This window comes from Camelus ferus, chromosome 21 (assembly GCF_009834535.1).
Source record: "Camelus ferus isolate YT-003-E chromosome 21, BCGSAC_Cfer_1.0, whole genome shotgun sequence".
NCBI lineage: Eukaryota > Metazoa > Chordata > Mammalia > Artiodactyla > Camelidae > Camelus > Camelus ferus.
In genome coordinates, this window is record NC_045716.1 from 21,866,142 (window position 1) to 21,889,534 (window position 23,393).

The 23,393-nt window shown below is 51.6% G+C and overlaps 2 protein-coding genes and 1 long non-coding RNA gene across 14 annotated transcripts; 1 reads left to right on the top strand and 2 right to left on the bottom strand.

Annotated features, from left to right (window-relative positions):
- Positions 1 to 1,216: 1,216 nt before the first annotated feature.
- On the bottom strand, positions 1,217 to 10,476 carry RUSC1 (RUN and SH3 domain containing 1). 5 transcript variants are annotated; one of them, XM_032464081.1, is made up of 11 exons: positions 10,345 to 10,476; positions 8,186 to 9,632; positions 7,498 to 7,908; positions 6,390 to 6,488; positions 6,147 to 6,223; positions 5,846 to 6,020; positions 5,656 to 5,761; positions 5,454 to 5,500; positions 4,185 to 4,740; positions 3,465 to 3,593; positions 1,217 to 1,945 (listed from the first exon to the last, which is right to left on the bottom strand). In XM_032464081.1, the coding sequence occupies exons 2-11, from the start codon at positions 9,549 to 9,551 to the stop codon at positions 1,777 to 1,779; spliced, it is 3,135 nt and encodes a 1,044-aa protein (XP_032319972.1). In that variant the 5' UTR covers positions 9,552 to 9,632; positions 10,345 to 10,476; the 3' UTR covers positions 1,217 to 1,776. The 5 variants fall into 5 exon arrangements, with proteins under 5 accessions (XP_032319972.1, XP_032319973.1, XP_032319975.1 ...); XM_032464082.1 differs by lacking the exon at positions 7,498 to 7,908; XM_032464084.1 differs by lacking the exons at positions 8,186 to 9,632; positions 10,345 to 10,476 and adding an exon at positions 6,765 to 6,882 and having other exon boundaries at positions 7,498 to 7,967.
- LOC116658712 lies at positions 6,911 to 14,116 on the top strand. Of its 4 annotated transcripts, XR_004313995.1 has the most exons (4): positions 6,911 to 7,554; positions 10,128 to 10,167; positions 11,394 to 11,549; positions 13,288 to 14,116. It is a non-coding gene; the product is annotated as an uncharacterized LOC116658712 (long non-coding RNA). The 4 variants fall into 4 exon arrangements; XR_004313994.1 differs by lacking the exon at positions 10,128 to 10,167; XR_004313996.1 differs by lacking the exon at positions 10,128 to 10,167 and having other exon boundaries at positions 6,911 to 7,409; positions 11,391 to 11,549.
- On the bottom strand, positions 10,680 to 19,595 carry FDPS (farnesyl diphosphate synthase). 5 transcript variants are annotated; one of them, XM_032464105.1, is made up of 12 exons: positions 19,486 to 19,521; positions 18,401 to 18,619; positions 18,163 to 18,325; positions 16,710 to 16,850; positions 13,669 to 13,743; positions 13,275 to 13,355; positions 13,005 to 13,127; positions 12,547 to 12,635; positions 12,379 to 12,451; positions 11,648 to 11,725; positions 11,424 to 11,558; positions 10,680 to 10,932 (listed from the first exon to the last, which is right to left on the bottom strand). In XM_032464105.1, the coding sequence occupies exons 2-12, from the start codon at positions 18,577 to 18,579 to the stop codon at positions 10,732 to 10,734; spliced, it is 1,338 nt and encodes a 445-aa protein (XP_032319996.1). In that variant the 5' UTR covers positions 18,580 to 18,619; positions 19,486 to 19,521; the 3' UTR covers positions 10,680 to 10,731. The 5 variants fall into 5 exon arrangements, with proteins under 5 accessions (XP_032319996.1, XP_032319998.1, XP_032319997.1 ...); XM_032464107.1 differs by lacking the exon at positions 18,401 to 18,619 and having other exon boundaries at positions 18,163 to 18,304; positions 19,486 to 19,595; XM_032464106.1 differs by lacking the exon at positions 18,401 to 18,619 and having other exon boundaries at positions 19,486 to 19,595.
- Between the last annotated feature and the right edge of the window lie 3,798 nt (positions 19,596 to 23,393).

Genomic DNA, 23,393 nt, shown 5'->3' on the forward strand with positions numbered 1-23,393 from the left:
ACTGATGCTCTAACAATATTGTTCTAGGACTACTCCCACTTTTGAGGATTACCAACTATAAAACCAAGCACACAGGGATAGGAGTCAGAAAAAGGAGAGGGCAGGTTGAATCATGGGAAATTAAAGTTCTATGTAACAGTAAAAAAATTTCTGAAACTAGAAATCATGCCCCTCGCTACCCAACATTACTCTGTACATCTAAGAAATATTAGTCCCAAAGTAGAAGTAATAATCTTCCATAGCTACTATTTTATAACTTCAAATATAAAAATAAAAGTTCTTTTGCAGTAGTAATTTACAGTTGAAGAAGCTCCATAAACTTGAGTACTCAAGACTCCTAAGAATGTAAGTAGGATTCCCCAGAGGCTCTCAGAATCCAGTTTGAGGAACATCACCCTAGAAAACACCTGAAATACAAACTGAGGTCTAAAACAGAGGGCTGCCAAACACAAAAAGCAAAATTTAAAACGGTAGCAGACAAGTAACAAATTGACCAGGAATGGGGAACATTGTCTTAGAAAATGGCGAAAGTATGAGACATCTGAGTCTAACCAGCCCTGCCCCTGAGTATTTCCAATGCTTTGGATCTAAGATTATGTCAATAAAGTCCTTTCTCCTAACACCAGCCCATCGTGCTCTTCCCTCATCTTTGGGAACTTGGTTAAAACTTAGATTTCTTTCCCCTGTGTTTCACCTCATAGTTCTAAGCTTTCCCCCTAACTTTCCTGTTGCCTGGTTACAATAATAGCTTTCTATTATTCTAACCTTTCAGTGAGTCTCCTGTAGGCACTCATAGTGACTTCCAGCCCCATCCTTGAAGCTCTAGGGTATTTAGCTTTGCTCAGTTCAAAAGACTGAAAGGAAACTCATTAACTACTAACAAAGTAATAGATAAGTTAGTTATTATACTTCCAGAATGGTGATATTAAACAGAAAAAAATGTCATTTCTTGAAACCCTTTAATCCTCCCCATCACCTCAGATACGAATCTAATGAATGTAATTTCAAGGGCTAAGTCTTCCCAACTCTATCTACTCAGGCTACCTTATTAGTCTCACCAAGCGAAGCAATCAAGTCCCGGACTAGAGAGGCACTTACGCGATTCAGGCACCAATCAGGGGCTTCTTCTCCATCCCTCAAGGAACAGTAAGCACTGGCCCTCCCCATAAGAGGGCCTCCCTCTTCTCCCCCACAGACTGTATTCTGAAACCAACAGTGACAGACACATTCAACTCCCACACTTTATTGGGACAAAGGAAGGAGGCAGACCACACCACAGGCCCACCCACCAGGGGTGTCCCGACTTCAGCACCTAGTACAGCATGAGCACATCATAAATACAGGCAATGTGGGGAGGGTGGAGTGGGGGGAGGTTCCACACAGGAAGGAGACTAGAGTCCCTTCTAGGGAACTGAGGCATATACTGTACTGGCACAGTCCACTTACAGATGAAGAAGACGGAGGGGGGTGGGGGGCAGGTGGCTAGATTTCCACTTTGCAGATAGGACGGGAGATATTCCCTTATGCAGATTGGAAAGAGATGGAAATTCCTTCTTATATATTTGGAAGAAGAGCAGATTTCGCCTTATAAGTGGGCATGGGAGGGAAGAAGGAAAAGTTTACTTATTAGCAGAGTTGGATGTGGGAGGAAAGTGTCATTTTTGCAGACAGGGAAAATGCTTCAGGAATGATCAGTTTACATGGGTTAGTGTTCACAGGCCATTCCATTCCAGATGACAGGAGGGCAAGAGATGCAAAAAGGGAAAGATCCTAGGCCTAGAGAACAAGAGAAGTGTACCCCACAGGCACCAGCCCCTCCACTCCATCCCTCCCACAGCGGAGCCAGTCCTCATCCACAGTGGCGACGACACGCAGCACTTCCCCACGCCGAAAGCTCAGCTGGTCGGGTCCTGCAGCAGTGTGATCACAGAGAGCCCGGACTGCCCTGTGAGGAGCCAGAGGGAAATGCTGGGATGAAGTGAGGCAGGGGTGCTGTCCCCAGCCTCATCTTCCCACTGAATGGAGCTTCCCTCGGTTTAGCTCAGTGAAAACTGACTGGGCTCTGGAAAAGACATAGGGACCATCTATCAATATGTTGATTCTGTCTGGGGCCCCAGCCCTCTCCTGAGCTCCAAGCCCACTCCTCAGCTGCTTATTTGACATGACTTGCACTTCCCTGGTGCTTCTAACTGACCATACGCAAACTAAGTGACTCAGCCCTCTAAACCAGTCCCTCCTCTCGTGTCCCCTATAGTACACAGCACTACCTTCTACGCAGATGCTCCTGGCCAAAACCAGGGTGTCTCAGCCCTTACATTCAGTCAATCACCAAAACTTCTTTGGTGTTTGTATCTCCCACTACTGCATTTACCTTTCTCTTCAATCTAGATAAAGACTGCCATTATCCTAGTGTGGGCCTCTAGCCTCTAGCTGGACCACTGCATATAATCTAACTGGTTTGCCTAAATCTCTCTTGATCTCCCTCTCCAGCTCTGTTCGCCACACAGCAGTCAGAGATCCTAAAACATAAGCAAGCACATCATCCTCAGGCTTAAGACCCTTCAGAGGCTCCCATTGCCTCAGAGGGAAATCCAGTTTCCTTAATTGGCCTACTGAATCCTCCAACCTCCCCATCACTGCTGCCAGCATCCACCACTCCAGCCACAACCCATCATGTACCCATAGTTCCTCCCTTACCACACTCGGGCCTCTTCACCTTTGCATCCTGTTCCTTCTGCCAGATGCACACCCCACACCATCACTGGCCCTTCCCTGAGTCCACAAATCTAGGAAAGACGCCCTGTCTATAGGGCTCCAAAGGACTCAGTCTTCCCTCCCTAGAATCTTTACCACACAGAATTGCAACTGCTTGTTCATTCATTGATATCTGCACTGGACTACAAGCTCCACGAGGGCAGAGACTCCCAGCATGTTTCCCTTTGCATTCCCTCCCCTAGCATAATGCTTGGCACATAGTAAGTATTTGAAAAATACTGCTGAATGAATCAAAAGTCAAGAAGCCTAGCTCATTGGATTAAGAGACCTCAAAAGAAGCCAGACTCTAAAGTCGATGCAGCCCCTGGTCCCAAATTAGAAGACCCCAGCCACTAAAGGGAAGCACAGCCCCTGAGTGGACACACATAGGCACACTGTGTACACATACAGTAGTAAATGTTACCACTAAAGGGCACCTTCTATGTGCCGGATGTGCTTATAAAATTATGTTGAGTCTTCACAACAACCATAACAAAAGTATAAACTATCCTCTTTTCACAGAGAAAGAAACTAAGGTTCGGAGAACTTAATGTCACACCAATAATAAAAAGCAGAGATGCAATGCAAGCCAAGCACTGACTGTACAGCCCAAGGCCTTTTACACCGCCACTCATCCACTGTGAAGACAGAAAAACACATGTGAATAACGCACACGTGCACACCAGCACGTTCTCCCCGATCCTCCCTACCTGTGGGTCTGCGCCATGCTGGATGCTGACGCCTCCAGATCCTCAGGAGAAGAGGGAGTCTCGGGAGGTGCCCCCCGCCTCACCAGAGTCAACACACTTACTGTCGGGGGCAGCCAGCTGGATGGTCTCCTGGAGGAAAGGACACAGGGTCACAGAAGTCACCCCCACCTCCAGAAAAAGAACCCAAGTGACCAGGGTTTTGGAGGGAAGAAGAGGCTGAGGGGCCCGACTGTGGTTCAGAAGAGGTCAGGAGCTGGTCACTGCAGAGGGCAGAGTAGCAGCTGTGGAACACAGTTACCTTTAGGGTGATTAGGGAGGTGACAACAAAGGTCTACAACACCAAAAACCACAAAGGAACCTATGGAACCAGCAGGCTTAGAGAAGCCCAGAGGGTCCCTGGAGAGTACCTGAAGCCATTAAAGAGCCACCAATGGTCAAACCCTAGAGCAGCAGTCAGCAAATCTTTCCTTTTTTTCTAGAGGACCAGAAAGTAAATATTTTTGGCTTTGCGGGTCAGGAGGCATAATGGACAACATTATGTAGATATTTACATTACTGTTAGGACGTAACTACTTAAGAACGTAACCATTTTTAGCTCATGGCCGCAGAAAAGCAAATTGCCAATATCTGACCTGAAGAATCCCTATCGAATTTCAAATTGGGATGACTGGGGGCTCTGAGAGGGTCAGAGGTCAGGGAAGGGACCAGGGACCCCATTACCTGGACTTCGGGGCTCCACCCTCAGTTTCTGTGAGGCCCCCAGGCACTCCAAACAGTCTCCCCAGCCATACGCCTCTGCCAGGTGCCGCTTCCTCTGCGGGCGGCGATCTCTCCTGCACGACCTCAGCTGCAGTCCCTGACCCGTGTCGCCTGGATCCCCACCGGGGAAGAGGGAAGCCCTCAGTGCCCCCAGAGGCATAGACTCGGGAGGCCTGGGTCAGCTGCTCCCACCAGCTGCCTCGGGTGGGAGGACTTGAGGGGGCTGAGGGGTCTGGAGGGGTCTCCCCAGAAGCCCCCCGGAGGCTCTGGGCCAGTCGCCCCCCCCAGTGCAGCATGGCTTGCACAGTCTGCTGCAGGGCGGGAGGCGAGCCTGGAGGCGCACGGGCCTGAGGCGGGCCCAGGGGCAGGTGGTGGTGGTGCTCAAAGAGCAGGTCCAGGTGGAAGGTGAGCACCGACAATGGCTGCAGCAGGAGCAGCAGCTCCGTGGACAAGGAGGGGCAGCCACCCCGGGCCAGGGAGAAGAATCCGGTGGGCAGGTACAGGAGGGACAGCAGGCCTGTGAAAAAGCAGGCTAACATCAGCCCCTGCTCTGGGCCTAGTCCTGGAGGACTCCCTGCATTAGCCCACCAGTCAACAAACATCCTCCCAGGCCTCCTTCCACACAGGGCACTGGGGCAGAGAGGGGGACACGGTGAGGCGCAGGGCTGCCACATCCCTGCCTGCGTGGACCCACGGCCTACACGTATGGAGTCCCATGTAGAGCAAGTGGTGACAAATACATATGTATATATAAAAGGAGGGCTTGAGGGCCATGGAACCAAAATGGGCGGATGAGTGGGGAGTCAGGGTAAGTTAGCCTCGACGGAGGTGAGGGTGGAGCCTCACTGAAGGACTCAAAGAATGAGTGAAAGTTAAGGAGGAGGCAGGAGGGACAGGGAGGCCTATTCTAGGTGGAGGGACAGCAAAAGTGGGGCCCTGGGGCAGGAAGAACAGAAAAGGAAGACTGTCACAGGACCAGGGAAAGCCCGAGACCTGAAGGCAGGAGAAGAAGGCAGGCCAGATAACCAAGACTTTGGAGGTTACAGTGAGGATTTGAGTCTTTCTTCCTATGGGCAATGGAACTCCTTCAGAGTTTTAAGCAGAAGAGTAATAAGATCAGAGATCTGGATTAGGATCATTCTGGCATCAGGGGGAACCAAAAGAAGGGATCCCTTTCCCTCCCTCTCTCACAGCCTAGCAACCCCATCCCCTCCCTCTTGAGCTTCTGACCTGCATCTTCCTGGAGACTGGAAAACCACAGCTCCAACTGCTTAGTGCTGGGGAGAGAGGAGGGAACGGAAGTTCAGGGAGGTGGACAACTCCACCTCCCTGTGGGTGGAGGATAGGAGATGAGATTGGAAGAGGGGAGGCCTTCCTTGGGGACATGGGGCACCCACCATGTGGGAGGGGTGCCAGAAAGAAGGCCACTCACTTGAGGAGGCCCAGGATGAAGGCATGGAAGCGGCTACGGCTGCTTCGCAGCGGGGCCAGATGGCTGACCTGGCTATACAGGGTTCCAAGGGAACGAGTGCTGGAGCCTGAGGACACAGGGTGCTGTCAGCCAGGCCCTAGGCCTGCCTGAGTCCCTGCCCCGGGCCCCGTCCCATACTCTCCCCCTTCACCTGGCTTCACAGAGGCCTCCACCACGCTCCAGGGGCTGCTCCGGCGCTGCCCAGTGATGAGGTCCTTCCGGAATGGCTTCAGCCCGTCAGCCACCAGGGCATGGAGGGCTGGGCAGAGGGTGGTCAGCACCAGGTGCCCCACATCTGGGCTCAGCCGGCTATCCCCCAACTGGGCCTACAGGCAGCACAATGGAAATGGGTCCACAGATACTTCCAACCTTTTTCCCACCAACGGTTCCTACACCCCCAGAGCTACATTCATCACTTCACCCCCACACCCCACCTCAAGAGACAACTTCACCTTCTGAACCAAGTTCCGGGCGGCCCCGAAGTGCGAGATGATTTTATCCACTGAAGCGCTGACAGCTATCAGGAGACCTGGGATGGGGTCAGGGAAGGGAAGAAGCATCAAAGCCCCCTGTCTCTCCCCGGCACACCTGAGGGGCTTCAAGAGGCCGGTTTACGCAATCTGGGCCTAAGAGAGGAAGTCTAAGTGACGGGAGGTTGATTCCTAAGCCAAGGGTCAAAAGTCAGGATGTCCTACCTTTTTTCTGCTCCTGCAGCTGGCCAGTCCCACCCTGGGCTTCTGCCATCCACAGTCGCTGGGCCCCCGAGACGCCGGCGAATGACCAGGAGCTGCGGACTGGGATAAGGGAAGAAGGCAGTGACACTTACCAGGGGTTACCCCCAGGACTCCAGGCTTCCGCACGGGTCATCTCCTGTGGGTCTGCGGCTCCCTTGGAAAAGGGAGCACACGGCTGGGTGGAGGACAGGGCAGTCCCACCTGGGGCGAAATCCTGTATATATATATGCACTGCTACCCTGATCCCTTGCTTCCCGGTTCCCATTTCCCTTCCTCTGGGCCCAGCTCCCACCTCGTTGGTCCCCGGAAGTCTCAGAGTGGGACAGCCGCACTCACCTCCCGCCAGCCAGGCCTGGCAGGCGGGAGATAACTGGGCGAGGGAACGGAAGGGCAGCCCTGCGCCCGCCAGGGGCCCTAGTCCGGTTCGCGGGGACCCAGGGAACACGTGGGGAGCCTAGACCAATGGAAAGACAGACAAACGAGAATGGGAGGATAGACAGAAGGAAAGGAGACCCAAGGATTGGGAGGCTGGAAGGCGCCGGAAAGGGGAAACCCAGGTCCTACGCCAGCATCTCGGCAGGGGCGCCCCCTGCAGCCCAAGTGGGGCTGGCCCCGTGGAGAAGGAGTGACCAGAAATTCTTCAACCAATGAGATCAGCAAGCTTCACCCTCCACCCTTCCTGAACAAGCTGGGGGTCAGGCTCGAACTGCACTGGCCAGGGAATTCCACAGAGGGTGTGACCCAAGGTCCCTAACAATGGACTTGCTGGGACTCAAACTGAGTATAGAAGCCGGATAAGCCCGTGTCCACCTTACCCCGGCCTCTAGGGAGAGGGGCCAGGCCACGCAGAGGGGAAAGCAGCAACCTTTGCCCTGCACAGGGAGCCAGCAGGGCCAGACTCCCCAGGACCAATGAACTTGGAATCCACCCAGGTTGAAGGGCAGGACCCAGCCGGTAACCCCGGAAAAAACTCAAGTAGAGGTCTGGTGGCGGATGGGCGGGGCATTGGAGTGGGCGGGGAGGCCCCGCCTGAGGCGAGGCCAGCGGGGCTTGCCCGGGTCCGTCTTACGTAGCCTGGGTGGAGGCGGTGGGCTCCTGGTCCAGCGAGGGGCCTTCGGCGGACGAGGTGGCGGTGGCAGCGGGGGGGCGGGTACCTGGCGGGGTGGGGAAGCCGCGGCGGGGAAGGTGCTACTTCTGGGAAAGAGCGGGGACAGCAGCAGTGCCAGCTCGGGGCTGGCCAGGCAGGGCAGGGCCCCTCGAGGCGGAGGCGAATAGGCTCCCACCGGGGACAGGCGGACAGGCAATAGCTTCTCCTCTGGGGAACTCGGCGCCCCCAGTAGCCGTAGCCCAGCGCCGGGCCAGCCTCCCAGAGGTGCCAGGAGCAGGGACCCAGCTGCGCCCAGGCCCCCACCCTCCAACAGGGGGCGCCCGTCAGCCGAGAACCGGAAAACCAGGGGCCGAGGGAGCAGGAGGGGACCGGCTGCAGGCAGGATTGGCGGGGCAGGTGCAGAGGGGAAGGAGGCCAGCGGGAAGGGCAGCCAGGCAAGGAGGGGCGGGAGAAAGAGGGAGCAAAGAGTTAGTCCCGTAACCCAAGGGTCCACCCAGTTTCCCTTTCCCGGAGCGCTCCCTGGTAGACAGGGACGGGGAGAATAGGTGACAGAGAATGAAGGGGAGACAAGGGGCCGGGTCGGAAGCTTTGGAGGCGTGGACAAGGCTGAAGCCCAGCCATCCTCTTGCTACCTCCTGCGGCTTCTTACCCTCAATGCCGGCCTGCGGGCCGGGCTCCTCCGGTTCCTTCGCGGCTGGGGCCTCCTCGCCAGCCGCGGGGCTGCCTGCCCTGCCCTCTTCGGGCTGCCCCTCTGCTATGGGCTGCAGCCCAGGTCGGTTCTTCTTCCTCCTGGGAGGGACGGGTGGAGGAGGGGGCCGGGGCGGGACCAAGGCCCAGCCAGCTGGGGGGTCTCGGGGCGGGACTGGCGGGGGCGGGGCCCGGCTTCTGGATCGGAGTTCCTTAAAGGTGGTGACTTCCCGGGGAGGCGCTGGGGAGCCGCCCAGAGACACTGTAGGGGGCAGCTCGGAGTCGGGCGAGAAGACTATGAGCCAGTCGCTGCGGTCTTTCTTGGCCTGAGGCAAGAGGGGCAGCCCTGGGCCCCGCTTGCGCTTCTGGGCCAGCTCGTGGAAGGACGTGATTGTCCGGTGGGGCACCGGCTCCTCGCTGACGTCACTTCTCCATCCCCCATCAATTTTCCCTGCATCTGTTTTCGAGCCAGAATCAGTTATTCCTGTGTTGGTTTTCCAACCGGAGTCGAATTTTCCAGGTTCAGTTTTCCAGCTAGAGTTAGTATTCCCATTGACTTTCCAACCAGAGTTATTGTTCTCAGGGATTTTCCAGCCAGCTTCAGTTTTCTCTGTGTCTATTTTCCAAATGGGGTTGATTTTCCAGCTGGGCTCGGTTTTCCCAGTATCGATTTTTTCATCATCGGCCTCTGGAAGGTCGGAGGTAGGGAGGTCCTGCTCCCCACCCTCGTCTTCTTCCTCTAGCCCTGGGGAAGGGAGGTCCTGGCAGGTGGTCAGGGCATTGCAGTTGGAGTCCAAGCCAGGGCCGGGTGGAGAGGAAGCTTCAGAGCAGGAATCAGGTGAGCAACAAAAGCTGTCTGGGGAGCAGGCGCCTGGGCCAGCGGAAGCCAGAGGGGAGCCCTGCTCCAGGGGGACGATGCTGGGCTGAGGGTGGATATCTTCGTTGCCAGGGAGTTCCCTGGAGTAGACTGAGATGGGGGACTCATCAGGGCTAAGATCTGAGCAGGAGCTGAGAGAGGAAGAGCAGCCCGGGTCCGAGGGAGAGGCAGCCCCCTCTTCCTCCTGTGCTGGGTCCTGCCTGTTTTCTAGGCCTGGCCCGTGCTCCTGGCAGCATCGGCAGGGCACAGCAGGGCTGTTGGAATTGGCATCCACCAGGGTCCCACTGCAGGGGCCCCGACTCTCCTTGCCCCCAGTGTCCCCTGGGGGAGGGGATGTGCTCAAGGGCCCCTCCCGTAGCTCCGGACGGCGGGACAAGTGCAGGCCCAGGGAGACATGCTGGAGGTGGATGTGGTTGAGGTTGCAGAGTAAAGCCCTCTGAGGGGACAGCATGGTGCCAGTAGCGACAGGGTGTCCTCTAGAGAATGAGGATCGGGCCTCACATCCACGTACCTGGCAACCGCAGATGCAGACCTAGAAGACAGGGATGGTGAAACCCAGCCAGTGAGGGCGCGGGCCGCAGGAAGGACACCGAGGTGACCGGCGGCTGGAGCAGGCCTGGAAAGGCGACTTGCACAATATTTAAATGAGATGCAAATAGACATCTACTGGCCATTAGCTTCCCCTGCAGTGTTTGCAGGTGGAGTCGGATGTAACCCCCCAGGGAATGGGGCGGGGAGGGTCAGAAAATGCGGCTGCGCTCTCGGATCTCCTTGGAGGTGCGGGGGCTTGTAAAAGGATGGGGCCCGGAATGGACTCCAGGTCCTTTCTGCTGCAGTCTGGCGCTGCCCCTCACTCCCAGGGGAAGGGACTAAGGGAAGCGACCAAGGGAAGCCCCGCCCAGATGCTCTGAAAAGGGGTTGCGGTAGGGGGTTGGGGGGTAGGTGTATCTGCCTGGTTAACGCAGGAAAGGGGCGGGCGTGGGGGAAAGGACAGAGGAGCCATCAGGATGTCAACTCTGCCTGGCAGGCCAACCTGCAGAAACGCTGGGCTCCAGCCTACATCCGCGGTATACCTTCGACCCTGCTCCGAACAACGATGTGTCTGTCCATTCTATCCGCACTTGTCTCTGTCATCCAGCTACCACCCCACCCCTTCTCTATTCAATTTTTTTACTGCTCCCTTCTGCTGCCCCGCCTTGCGTGCCCCGATGTCCATCCACACCCATAGACCGAGCCATCCTCACCAGGGTCCTTCTTCAACTGCTCCGGCGTTGGGCTTCTCCGCGGCTCCCAGGGTCCCCGCCCGGCCCGCAAAGACTGGAGGGGAGGGGCCGCTAGGACAACCCCCCAGCGCTGCGCAGCCGCGCCCCTTCGCGCATGGGCGTGGCACGGCTCAGACCCAGCCCCCAGCGCTTGACGTCTTGCCTATGTCACCCACCCAAGCCCAGCTTCTACCGCTTTAGATACGTCCTAAGCTTTCAGTCCCAAGGGGTCCTGGCTTCCATGCAGACACCTCCCCACCTTGCCCATTCTGAACAGAGCTGCGCCCCTGGCTGGCACAAGCAGGAACAGAACCACGTGTTAGACAATAATTTATTGAGAGCCTCCCCTCCACACCTTCAATCTCTAGGTCACTTTTTCCGCTTGTAGATCTTTTGTGCGAGCCCCAGGAAGATGGCTGGGGGCAGAGGCGCAGCATACTGCTCGATGAGACCCATAAGGTGGCTGTAACTATCTTCCTCGTACTGCATGAACACGGCCGGCAGATTCATCTCCTCGTAGAGTGCCTTCACCCGGGCCACCTTCTCAGCCTCCTTCTGCCCGTAGTTCTCCTGAAGGGTTGGAGGCAGGAAAGTGGACTTAGCCTTCACCCAGTGCCTCCAGGTCCCCTCCACTTCCCTCATCCAGATATTCCAGAATATCTCCAGTGCCATTCAATCCATTCTGGTCTCCAATTTCAAGTGTCTTGAGTGTCTAAGATCTTGAACCTTCCCTTCCCCACCCCAAATGCTCAGATACTGGCTCAGGCCTGTTCCCTCTACCCCAGAGGTTTCTCAAACTTGGCACTACTGAAACTTTTGGCTGGATAATTCTTTGTGTGGGAAGCTATTCTGTGTGTTCTAAGATGTTTGGCAGCATCTCTGGCCTCCACCTACTATAGAGCTACCTGTAGTACATGCACACACACCAGGTTTTGACAACAGAAAATGTCTGCTGAGACAGTGCCAAATATCCCCTGGGGTGCAAGATGACCCCTACTTGAGAACCACTGCTCTATCTCCTTTTTCAGCAGCTCAGGGATCCACAGCCCCCTCTCAGGCACCTGCAGGATCTGGCGCTGTTCCGGAGAGGCCCGCTGCAGACACTGAACCACCAGCCAGCTGCACTTGTTGTCCTGGATGTCAGTGCCGATCTTGCCTGTCACACTGGGATCCCCAAAGAGATCAAGGTAATCATCCTGGGCAGGGGGGCAGAGAAGGAGGAATGAGGAGGCTCGAAGTTAGAAAGTTGGAGCCTGTTCTCTGCCCGTGCCTCACGCCTTCCTACCTGAATCTGAAAGAACTCCCCCATCTCCAGCAGGATCTTCTTGGCATTGGCATGCTCCTTCTCCCCATCAATGCCCGCCTACAGTGCAAAGGGGATGGTTAAGCCATACACCAGAGGTGCCTTCATCTTCCTGGCTGCTTCCTTCTAGATCTTGCCCTAGTGCAGCTCAAAATCTTCTCTCCTCTTCTTTCAGAGATCCCTGACCTCCCTGATCTAGAAAGTCCTGACCAATGGTCTAGCCTCTATCCCACTTATTTTAGCAAGGCCTTCCTGCGAGTCATGGCAGGTGAGTCCATCCTGGAGGCACTTGGACTATTTCTTCTCTCATGAGGCTCAGTCCCTGAGTCACTCTAATCCTTCCTAATCTTTTTGCCATTTCCAATTTCTTTCAGCACAAAAAGGAAACTTGGAGAAGCAAGGTCACTGTGGGAAATTAATCCCACTGAGTGCTTTGAAATCCAGTCTCCTCCCCACTCCTATCCATACTTAGATGGAGGATTTATTGTTCCCCCTGATGGGTCGATCACTTTCGTGTTTCAACAGTCCCGTAAACTTGGGATTTTATCCTCATCTTACAGCTGAGGAAAAAGACAGAAAGATTAAGTAACTTGCTCAGTCACAAAGCCATGGAGGGGAGGGGAAGCACCAGATTATCCGAAGTGGTCTGCTCTGTGGCCTCCTCTCCAAAAGCCCCATCAGCAGAGCAGCAAGGGATGGGGAGGCTCACTCACCATATACATGGCAGCAGCCACAGGAAGGTAGAAGGAGTAGAAAGCTGTCTTGTACTTGACAATAGATTTGTACCTGAGTAGGGGGAAAAGATAAACTCCTCAGGAGGACAACGCCCACCCAGAGCAGCCCTCCCTCACTGCCCAGATATGGTTCCCACTGTCCCTCACCTTTTCTCAGTGAATCTGCCAAGATCCACATTGCCCTGGGTGCCTGTGATGAGGTCCAAGGTCTGTCCAATCTCAGTCTGATAGGAACTCTAAAGAGGAGGATGATGACCCATGACCTGGGCTTTCTCCAGGGCTGGGGAGCCCTGAAATCCTGGGCCCTACACCCCATACCAGTTGGCAACTGGGTGGTCAGAAAGGCAGCAGGAAGGAGAGAGGGCCCCAAAACTCAAGGCCCATACAGTGTCACACCCAGCCCTGTATCACTCCTCCTTCCGATCACACAGACACAGAAGGCCTTCTTCCCACCGCCATCCTCCCCAACCAACTCCCTTCCTCCATTTCTTCCCCTTCCCAGCAAACCCAGGTACCTCCTGTGCCCTGAAACAAGCTAGACAAGAAATGTCTTTATACAGGCCAAGGCTACGGTGTCTGAGCATTAGCCCTTGTCTGTAGCACACCTGCAGGAAGAGCTCGATCAGGTTCAGGTAATAGGGCTGCTCCCGGCAGTAGAGCTTCAACAGGCGGTAGATATTTGCTTCCAGGAGAAAAGCATCATTGATGGCATCCAAACCTATGCCTGGCTGTCAGGGACATAGAAAAACAAGCCATCCATCTCTGGCCTAGACTTATACCAAGAACCCAAAACTCTGAACACCTCCAGGGACTCTATGTAACCACCTCCTGGCGGCCTGTTCCCCTGCCCACCGCTACCTTCCCGCTCACTTTACCTTCTGATACCAGCAGATCTGCCCCCGCCGGGTGAGGGATGAATCCATGATGTCATCTGACACCAGAAAGAAGGCTTGGAGCTAGGAGGAGAAGAAGAGTGGAACAAGGGCCCCAGGGCTCCTTATTACTGTTCCTTCTACCAGCGACAGAGCTGCTGCTTTTGCAAATCACTGAGCTGGGAAGGAAGGTCAGCAGGGGGAGGCTGAGGACTGCTGGTCTGTGCGGCGGGGCTCCAGACAGTCACATGACCTCTTAGGCTCAGGCTTCCCAACTAGAAAATGGGACAAAAACCCCCTTGTTTTCACAGTAAGAGACCACAACAGATCTGACATCTCCAGACAAGCAGCCTGAGAAGATCCCTGATAACAGGGCGATGATGAAACATCTTCATACACCGCACTCTTCTTTTGCCAGGAACTTCATTGAAGACTTTAAGATTTCTTCATGCAATCGGACTTTATATGACTTCTGGAAAAAAAAGGTTGTTCCCTTGTCATCCCCAGGCACTCCACTTACACAGTCCAGTGACCAGGAGTATGTAAAAAACCCCACCTCAGGGAGCTCATTCAGGAGTGCAGGTCTAATAGGATAGAACTGAAGTCTGACTCCCAGTAACTTTCACCCATGGGTCTTAAACATCATCAGAGGGCGGACTCTTCTGAGTGCCAGCCTACATGAAGATACCAGAACGTGCTGGTTTTCCCACTGCACTGTGAACTCCTTGGAGGCAGGGATGATGTGTTTGCCCTCTTGGCATTCCCAGAGCCCAATATAGCGCTGGTCCCAGAGTGGGTGTGTCATAAACTTTGTCTAAGAAATAAAAGAGAACGAAGCACTGGAATGTGCCCCATGATACTTCTTACAGACAGGCCACACCTTCTGGTTCCTTCAAAGAGCTTTGCAAGATAGGGTTTTTAAACCTCCACCCCATCCTGATCCCTGTGCGTGCTCAAGTAATCTCAACTGCTCAGAGGAGTGCCCAACGCCACCCCCAGCTCAGGCATGGGCACTGCAGAAATGGCCACGGCGACCTGCGACCACAGCTCTTGTTCCAGGCAAAGTCCTTGGGGAAGGAGGCATCCATCTGCACCTTGACCTCTGACCTCCCCCTGGGGTGGAGCCTGGGCTTTCCACACTGGGGGCACATGTTTTATCTACAGTGTGTTTATTTGGATTGGCACTGTTTCCAAGAAGCCACCAGTTCACTGACTCTCCCAAGAGTGATGACAAGGGCCATCTGGTTTCAACCAGCACCACTCAACCAAGATCTCTGAAGGGCATTCATTCTGTGGCCTCCCTCAATCTTCTCTGCTCCCTCAACTGCCCTTTTTATTAGGGAAACTTTAGATCTATAGGGAGATTTAAATCTAAACTATCACAGCATGGGGCTGGGTTTTAGTAATCTTCCCAGGTATGTGCTATAGTGAGAAGTAATGGAAAATATACCATATTACCTTTGCAGCATTCTTACCAAAATCTTTACCCTAATTAGTATCATGAGGAAATAATCAGACTGTGAGTCACTCTACCAAATAAGTGGCCTAGACTTAAAGAAAAGTTAATCATGATGGAGAAACAATTCTAAAGATTGAAGAAAACTACTAAATATAATGTATTACTCCTGCTTGGATCCTGCATGTTCAAAAAAAAAAAAAAAACCTATAATGGACAATTGGGGGAGAATTCGGAATATTTAAATATGGAATATACATTAGATAATATCACTATATCGATGTTGGATAATTTCGCTAAGTATCTTCGATGTTGCTATGAGCTGAACATGCCCCCCAAAATTCCTGTTGAAATCCTAACCTTCAAAGATGGCATTAGAAGGTGGAACCTTTGGGAGATGCTTAGGTCCTAAGAGTGGAACCCTCATGGAAGGGATTAGTACCCTTGTAAAAGAGACCCCACAGAGCTCCCTAGCCACTTCTACTTGAGGACACAACAAGAAGGTGCTGACTGTGAACCAGGAGGAGAGCCTCCACCTGATTGTGCTTGGACCTTGAACTTCCCAGCCTGCAAAGCGGGAAGACATAAACTTCCATTGTTTATAAGGTACCCAGTCTGGGGTATTTTGTGGTGGCAGCCAGAAAGGACCAAGACTGATGTGATGTATTGTGGTCATATAGGCAAATGTCCTTGTTTTTAGGAGGTTAATGAAGTAGAAAAATAAGAGATTAAAGGAGATGAAGTAGAAGACAAAAGACAGGAGCAGAAATTATAACACATCATCCAGAACCACGGAGGACAGCTCGAATAGCCTCTTGGGGAAGTGACGGCATTACAGCTGTGTTTGGAAAAAAAAAGAAAAAGAGTAACACTCCCAGGTGAACCTACAGCACAGCTAAGGTTAGTAACAACTGATTCTACCAGGCTCTCCCCTCCCTTGGCCCCAAAGCTCCGCCCTATCCTCCTGCCCTTCCCTCCTTGCCTGTTGGCTCAGTGTTTATGGGCTCCTCAGCCCCTCCTTATCCCTAGAGGGGCACCTCTGTCACCCAGGGCCTGTCCTCAGTGATGCCATCATCCCTTTACCCCAGGAGTCAAATCTCTATTTTCCAGCCCCATCTCTCTCACGAGCACCAGACTGAAATTTCCAGCACCTGCAAGACAGACAGCTCCATCTGACCTGTGCTCATAAGGAGAATGCGGTGTGGCTGACTCTGACTTGTCATGTCCTCCCTCGGGCCAGCTGCTCCTCTCCGCAGGCCAGGGTCACCCGTCACTCACCAAGTCCTGAGCGTCTTCCCTTCTGGGCTCATTGTCACCCTCCTCAGGGCCTGGCATCCCTTCTAGAACCCAGTCCCCCTGTCACCAGTGAAGAGTTAAGGACAGGCCAGCATACCATACACCTTCCAGGGCCAAATGAGCCGGGTATAGGAGATGAGACGATGTGGAGATGGGAGCAAAGCAGAGAGAGACAGACCCACACAAGAGAGTCCATGCACTGTCTTGGGGAAGTGGCCTCAATTCGACTTCAGCCAGCTGTTGCTACATGGGAATCTGGCTCCAGATCGAGCAGTTTTCCAAGTGATGCTAGAAATCTGGGTCATTATGTGAAATATCTTCTTTGTTAAATTTAGGGAACTTAATTTTTAAATATTTTCAGAAACTATCAGTGGGCTTCCAGTTTTCGATTTCTGCTGTAGAACAATCTTCTAGAAGGACTATGTCACTTTTGTGGCTGCCCTCTGCTCAGAGCAAAGAGTTAATACCTTATGCTGAGTTCCAAGGTCCTGGCCTACAGCTAGTCTACAGGGAAAGCGTGTACCTACTGGCAAGAGCCTCCCTACGTGTGCTAGCCCTTGAGTAATTCACTAAGTTTGGCACAGAAATACAATCGAGAAACAAGTTTCAGGTCCATCCCTGCCCGTCCCACCCAGGGTACCCCCACTCTTGTACACCTCTTCTCCTGCCCTTCCCCATCCTCTCACCAGTTCCACACACCAGCCCACGGTCAGGGCCCGCTGGAGACTATCAGCATCCTGCTTCGTCGGCTCCACCAGCTCCCGGAACACTATTAGCACCGTCAAACCCCGCTGGTACTTGCCTCCAATGGCGTTGTACTCCAGGACCTGGGGGCAAGGGCAGAGGGACAGGGCATCAGAATCCAGAGAGCAGCCACTCAGATTTCTCCTTGCCCTCTCCCACTTCCAACCCTAACCCCTCCCCCTCCAGGGAGCCTCTGGAGTTGCTACTCTCTTAGCTTCTTCCCCCAAGTCCTAGAGCACAGCCAGAAGTTCCCCAGTCGCCAGGCTCTCTCTGCCTTGTCTTCCTCAGTAAATTTACTAGAGATTAAAATCTGCTCCCAAGCCCAGCATGGGGCTTGAACCTGGGGAAAACTCTGTACATGCTACAGGAGTGGTGGCATGTTCAGGTCTCTCCTTCACCCCATCCCCAGCCCCACCTCTCCCAGACTTCCCCTTCCCAGCCCATGCCTCCCCCCACAAACACCTCCTTCTACCCATAGTTCAACCCATCTGTAAATAAAAGGCCTCTCTCATTTATTAAAGACAAGCCCCCCTCCACCTCCAAAGTTGGCCAGAGGATAGCTTGGAGGGGACCCAGGTTGGGGGACCCATCCCCGACTCCTCCAGGAGGAGGCATTTCCTGCTGGGGCCTCTCATTTTGCCTTCTGCTGCCCTGCTGTCAACCAGATTTAATTCATTGGGGAGAGTTTCCTTTTAATCTCCTTCCCAGTGTAGACAGATCTCCTTTTCCTTAGTTCCCCTCAGACAAATGAGAGAGCACTGATAAAAAAAAAAAAAAATTACTAGAGGGGGGCAGTGGGGGAGGGTATAGCTCAAGTGGTAGCGAGCATGTTTAGCATGCAGGAGGTCCTGGGTTCAACCCCAGTACCTCCTCCAAATATAAATAAATAAACCCAATTACTTCCCCCTCATTTAAAAAAAAAGAAAAAAATTTTCTTTAATTACTAGAAACTCCAAATGAATAAAGACTTAGGCAACTGAAGTTTCCCAGCAATAATTCCTGTCCTAGAGCAGGAGTTTCTGATGACACGTTAGCTTCACTCAGGCCTACCTCAGACTGCCTTCCTCCCAGGTCCCTGCCAAGGTAGCACCTTATGATTTCTGGACACCTAATGCCCTTTCTCAACAAAATCAAAGACCCACCAGGTTCAAGGCCTTCACCTCCAGCGCCCACCACCCCCATGCTAAGCGGTTTGGATGGTCCACCAGGACCACAAGGCAGGATGGCTGGGCTGAGTAAATATACCTGCCCAGGCCCCAACTCATCCAGAGCTAACCCAGAGTCACTCAGGTAAAAGCCTGTTCCCAGACCTGCCAAAAGTACCCCAAAAGCCGGAGCTGGGTCCCACACATGCACAGAGTGACCAAAGATTCACTCAAGTTGTAAATCCCTCACCTTCTTCAAGCGGGCAACAGCATCTCCTATCTCTGGGTGCCCAGTATCCTCCTCAGTGAGCACCTTGACAATCTGGGAGAAGTGCTGGATGAAATTCTGCCTTTCTTGGGCATAAACGTCCGATTTCTGATCTCCATTCATTCTGAGGGAGGAGTAAAATGTTCTGAGGAGAGGGAGGACAAGTCAGAAAGCTAATCAGCTGCTCCCCTCCCCACGGCCCCACCCACACCACACTCACCGAGGCTCCTCTGTCCACGCTTGGCACCAGCAGCGGGTAATGTGCCAGGCCCCCAGGACTGGGCACCCATGCACAAGAGAGGGCCGCCGTAGGGGACCCAGCCACCTCTCCCGGGGCGCCCAGCAGGGGGCCGGCAGCAAGAAGACCCCCACAGATCTCAGCCAGCGGGACAGGGGCATCACGGAGGGGGTGGCATAGGGAGGGGGCACCGAGTACTCCCTGCGGGAGTAAGCACCAAAGGCAGATGCACAGTGGCAGTTCCCCAGGTCATCTCCCAAACTTTTACCCTCCGTACCCAGAATGCCCCCGCTGTCTTCTGGGTTAAGCTTGAGGGCATTTACAGGAAGAAATGCAGGGAACAAAAAGTTTGGCTAGGTGACTGAGACTCAACTGACTGTACTTAAAATAGGTGTGGCTAGAACTTACTGCCACCTAACTTTATCCTCCTCAACCATCAACTCCTCCTCCAGGGAGCCTCTGGAATTGCTACACTCTTGGCTTCTTCCCCCAAGTCCTGGAACCCAGCTAGAAGAGTCCAGAGTAAAGGACCTCAGGACCGGGGGCTGGGAGAAGCCTTAAATCACCCTATTTTATAGAGGTCAAGCTGAGGCTCTAGGAGGTAGGGAGACACCTGGGGAATGGCAGTGCCAAATCTAGAACCCAAGACTCTCCCAGTAGGCAAAAGAGGGGTGCGCAGGCTCTGAGGTGCCCCAAGAAGAGAAGTGAAAACGGAAACCCTGAGTGCTCTGGACATGTGGTCTATGGCTCTGGGACTGGGCGTCCAGAGCCTTACAGAGCTGGGACCGCAGACAGCCTCGGAGCAACACTGGGCTGATGGGGACGGTTCGCAGCGAAAGAGCAAAGCAGTGTGCAGGCATATTGGGGGTTCCAGGAAAGCACATGGCAGAGTTCGGGAGTTTCTGCACATCCGCAGGATCAGCCAGTTGGTGCTACCAACGTCCAAAACGGGGGAACTCCGACACAACAGACTGGGCCTCCTGTGCCTCAAAGTACTGCTACAGAGCTTAGGCTGAGTTTCTAACCTTTGCCTCCAGTCCCAGCCCCAGCCCCGCAACCTCTCTCACCTGTTCCTGGATGCCGGTTTGCTGGTACAGATTGTTGGCGGGGTACTCCTAAAAGCCGGAACCACTCCACGCTCAGCTCTCTGGGTCTAGTAGTTCTCGATCTCTTTTCACTATAGGAAGAAATGCCTCGGTGGACTACAATTCCCGGCATACCACAGGAGGGACAAAGACAACGCGATCTAGCGTGGGCTGGCTGGGCGGAGACGAGCCGCACTGATTGGCTGTTTCCCCTCGTATGAGCATGGGGCCCTGTAACCAACAACCAATGGAAGGGCTGCGCCCCGGGCAGAACGCGAGGAGTTGGAGTGGGCAGAGGGTGGGGTGGGAGTGGAGGCGCCACGTTAAAAGAGAAACAGACTGGGGATTCCCTGCACTCTGCCTTCCAGCTTTAACCTTTTACAACGCACTTCAGTTGCCATTATCTTCCTATGCAGTTGAGAGGTTACTAAAATCCAGCAGGACCAGCTTTGCCACTTACTGGTTCTCTAACTTCTGCAAATCATTTAACTGCTCTGATCCTCGGTTAACTTCCTTGAAACTGATTTCCGTCATTTGTTAAATAAGAATAACACCATGAGCCAAAGTATATGAATGCTTTAAGAGCTCAAGAAAGATAAGACTCAGATCAGAAGCTAGAAGCCTCATCCCCTATACACACATACACACAATGCTTACCCACCCACCAGGGCTTGACCTCGTTGGCTCCTTCATTAACTCTTCCAAATCCCAGTAACTTGACCCATCTGGAGCTATAGACTACCTAGGACAGAAATGGTTTGTCACAGAAATGGTTCTGTCATTATGGAACAAAAATTATCATGCAAGGATATACACTTTTACCACTGTTATTCAACATTGTACAGCCAAATTGGAAAAGTAAAAATCTATTTCACAGAGTATATGATCTTGTATATAGAAACACCACAAGAAAGCTATTAGAGCTAATAAACTCAGCAAAGTTGCAGGGTACAAAAGCAACATGCAAAAATCAGTTGTGCTTCTACATACCTGCAATGAACAGTCTCAGAAAGGAAATGAAGAAAGCAATCCTATTTATATTAGCATCTAAAGTAATAAAATACCTAAGAATAAAATTTAACCAAAGAGGTGAAAGACTGTACATGGAAAACTATAAACCATTATTGAAAAAAATTAAAGACCTAAATAAATAGAAAATATCCTACATTCTTGGGTAGGAAAACTTAATATTGTTAAGTCACTCAAAGTGATCTACAGATTCAACACAACCAGTATGAAAATTCCAGCAGAACTTTTTTGGAGAAGGGGAAAACTTATCTTCAAATCCATATGAAACTGCAAGGGGCCCTGAATAGCTAAAATAATCTTGATAAAGGAGAGCAAGATGGGAAGAGTCATAATTTCCACTTTCAAAACTTACTAAAAGGTAATCAAAACTATGTGGCTCTGGCATAAAGACAGATATATAGACCAATGGAACAGAATTGAGAGTCTAGAAATAAACTCATAAATCTGTGGCCAATAGGTTTTTGACAGAGGTACCCAGTCCACTCAATGGGGAAAGAACAGTCTCTTCAACAAATGGTACTGGGAAATTGGATTTCCACATGCAGAAGAATGAAGTTGGGAGCAGGGTATAGCTCAGTGGTAGAGTGAGTGTTTAGCATGCACTAGGTCAATCCTGGGTTCAATCTTCACTACCTCCACTTATTTTTTCCCCTTTTTCAGTTTTATTAGGTAGAATTATTACAGTTCGACTGCACATATATATTATATTTCGTGTAACTACATATATACAGTACCCAGTACCTCCATTAAAAAAAAAAATGAAATTGGCCACCCTACCTCACACCACATTCAAAAATTAACTCCAAGTGGATTCAAAATCCATATATAAAAGCTAAAACCATAAAAAACTTAGAAGAAAACAGGGGTAAGTCTTCATTCCTTGGATTTGGCAATGGATTCTTGAGTGTGACACCAAAAGCATAAGCAACAAATGAAAAAATAAATTAGACTTCAAATTTGAAAACTTTTGCACAAAGGGCGCTTTCAAGAGTGAAAAAAAGTGAACAAAATGGGAGAAATATTTGCAAATCATACATCTGATAAGGATTTAATATGCAGAATATATAATAAATTCATAAAACTTGGTAACAAAAATACAAACAACCCAACTAGATAATGGGCAAAGGACTTGAGTAGACATTTCTCCGAAGAAAATACACAAATGGCCAATAGCATATGGAAAGATGCCCAATACCATTTGTCATTAAGGAAATGCAAATCAAAATCATAATAAAATACCAATTTTACACTTACTAGGATGGATACAGTAAAAACAAAAAGCAAAAAACATACCAAAAAACTGCAAATAACAAATATTGGTGAGGATACAAATTGGAGACCCCCATACACTGCTGGTTGGAATGTAAAATGGTGCAGTAGCTAGGGAAACAGTTTGGTGGCTCCTCAAAATCTTCAACAGAGATTTGCTATATGACCCAGCCATTCCCCTCCCAAGTATATACCCAAAAGAACTGAAAACAAGAGACTTAAACTTGTATGCCAATGTTCATTGCAGCATTATTTACAATAGCCAAAAGGTGAAAACAACCCAAATGTCCATCAACAGATGAATGGACAGACAAAATGTGGTATCTACATAAAGTGAAATATTATTCAGCCTTAAAAAGGAACGAAATTCTGACACATGCACCCACATGGATGAATCTGGAAGGCACTGTGCTAAGTGAAATAAGCCAGACACAAAAGAAAAAATACTGTATGATTCCACTTATATTAGGTACCTGGAGTCATCAAATTCATAAAGACAGAAAGTAGAATAGTGGTTGCCAAGGGCTGGGAAGAGGGAAGAACAGGGAGTTTAATGAGTACAGAGTTTCAGTTTGAGAAGATTTTAAAAGTTCTAGAAATGGATGAAGGGGATGTTTGCAGAACAATGCAAATATCCTTAATGCTACTTCACTGTACACTTAAAACTGATTAAAATTGTAAACCTTACGTGTATCTTACCACAACTTTAAAAATACTAAAAATTGTTGTACTTCCCTGGAGTAGAACTAGAGGGAGGTCCAGGAAAAAGTTATTACAGGGTAAATTACCACCCAGGTGAGGAGGATGTGACCTTGCTAATACTTGGCAGGGCTGGGTTTGCCAGATTGGGCGGCCTCCACTTTGGGAGAGGAGCCATGAGGGAAAAATAGGAACCTCAAAGGAAATTAGAAATCAGGTCATGAGAGCCTTGAGTGCTAGGAAACACCTCAGGGAAAAGCACAAAGCTGGGAAAAAAAAAAAAAGAGATTCTCCCTCCAATTACCCATCGTATACCATGACACCCGCCCACCCCCAAATCATCCATCTTTCCCTGTTCAGCCCCATGCAGCTGACCAGGCACACGTCTGTCATCACTGTAGCTCTGCGTGAGCTAAGGCCATCGAGGGGGAAATTCCTTAGAGCTGCATATTATAGCAGGAGGAGCTCTCAGAAGGGATTCCAAGGAGGATGGAGAGAAAATGGAGACCAGGGGCCCAGTGGGACAAGCAGCCTGGTTATTTGAAAAGTGCAGAGCAGTCTTCTCACTTTTTATTCTTTCTACCAATACCCTACTTATGACACAGTTATTGAGTCACTGGCATTTGAAATCTGCACTTTCACGCAAACACCATCTCACTGAACTCTCACCTGTAAGATTTCCCCTGTGGCTTGAGTACCTTGGTCAAACCTTTACCACTCAAGAGTGGCAGAATGTGTTTCATCTGCCTTTAAGTCTGCACTTCTCAGCACAAACACCACTGAGGAGCCTGTGGGTTCTTCCCAGAGCCGCGTCTTCCTTCCCTTGTCATCTGTCTGTCAAGGCCCTTGGGTCATTGCTCTCCTGCTCCCCTCCAAGGCTGGTGGAGTGGGAA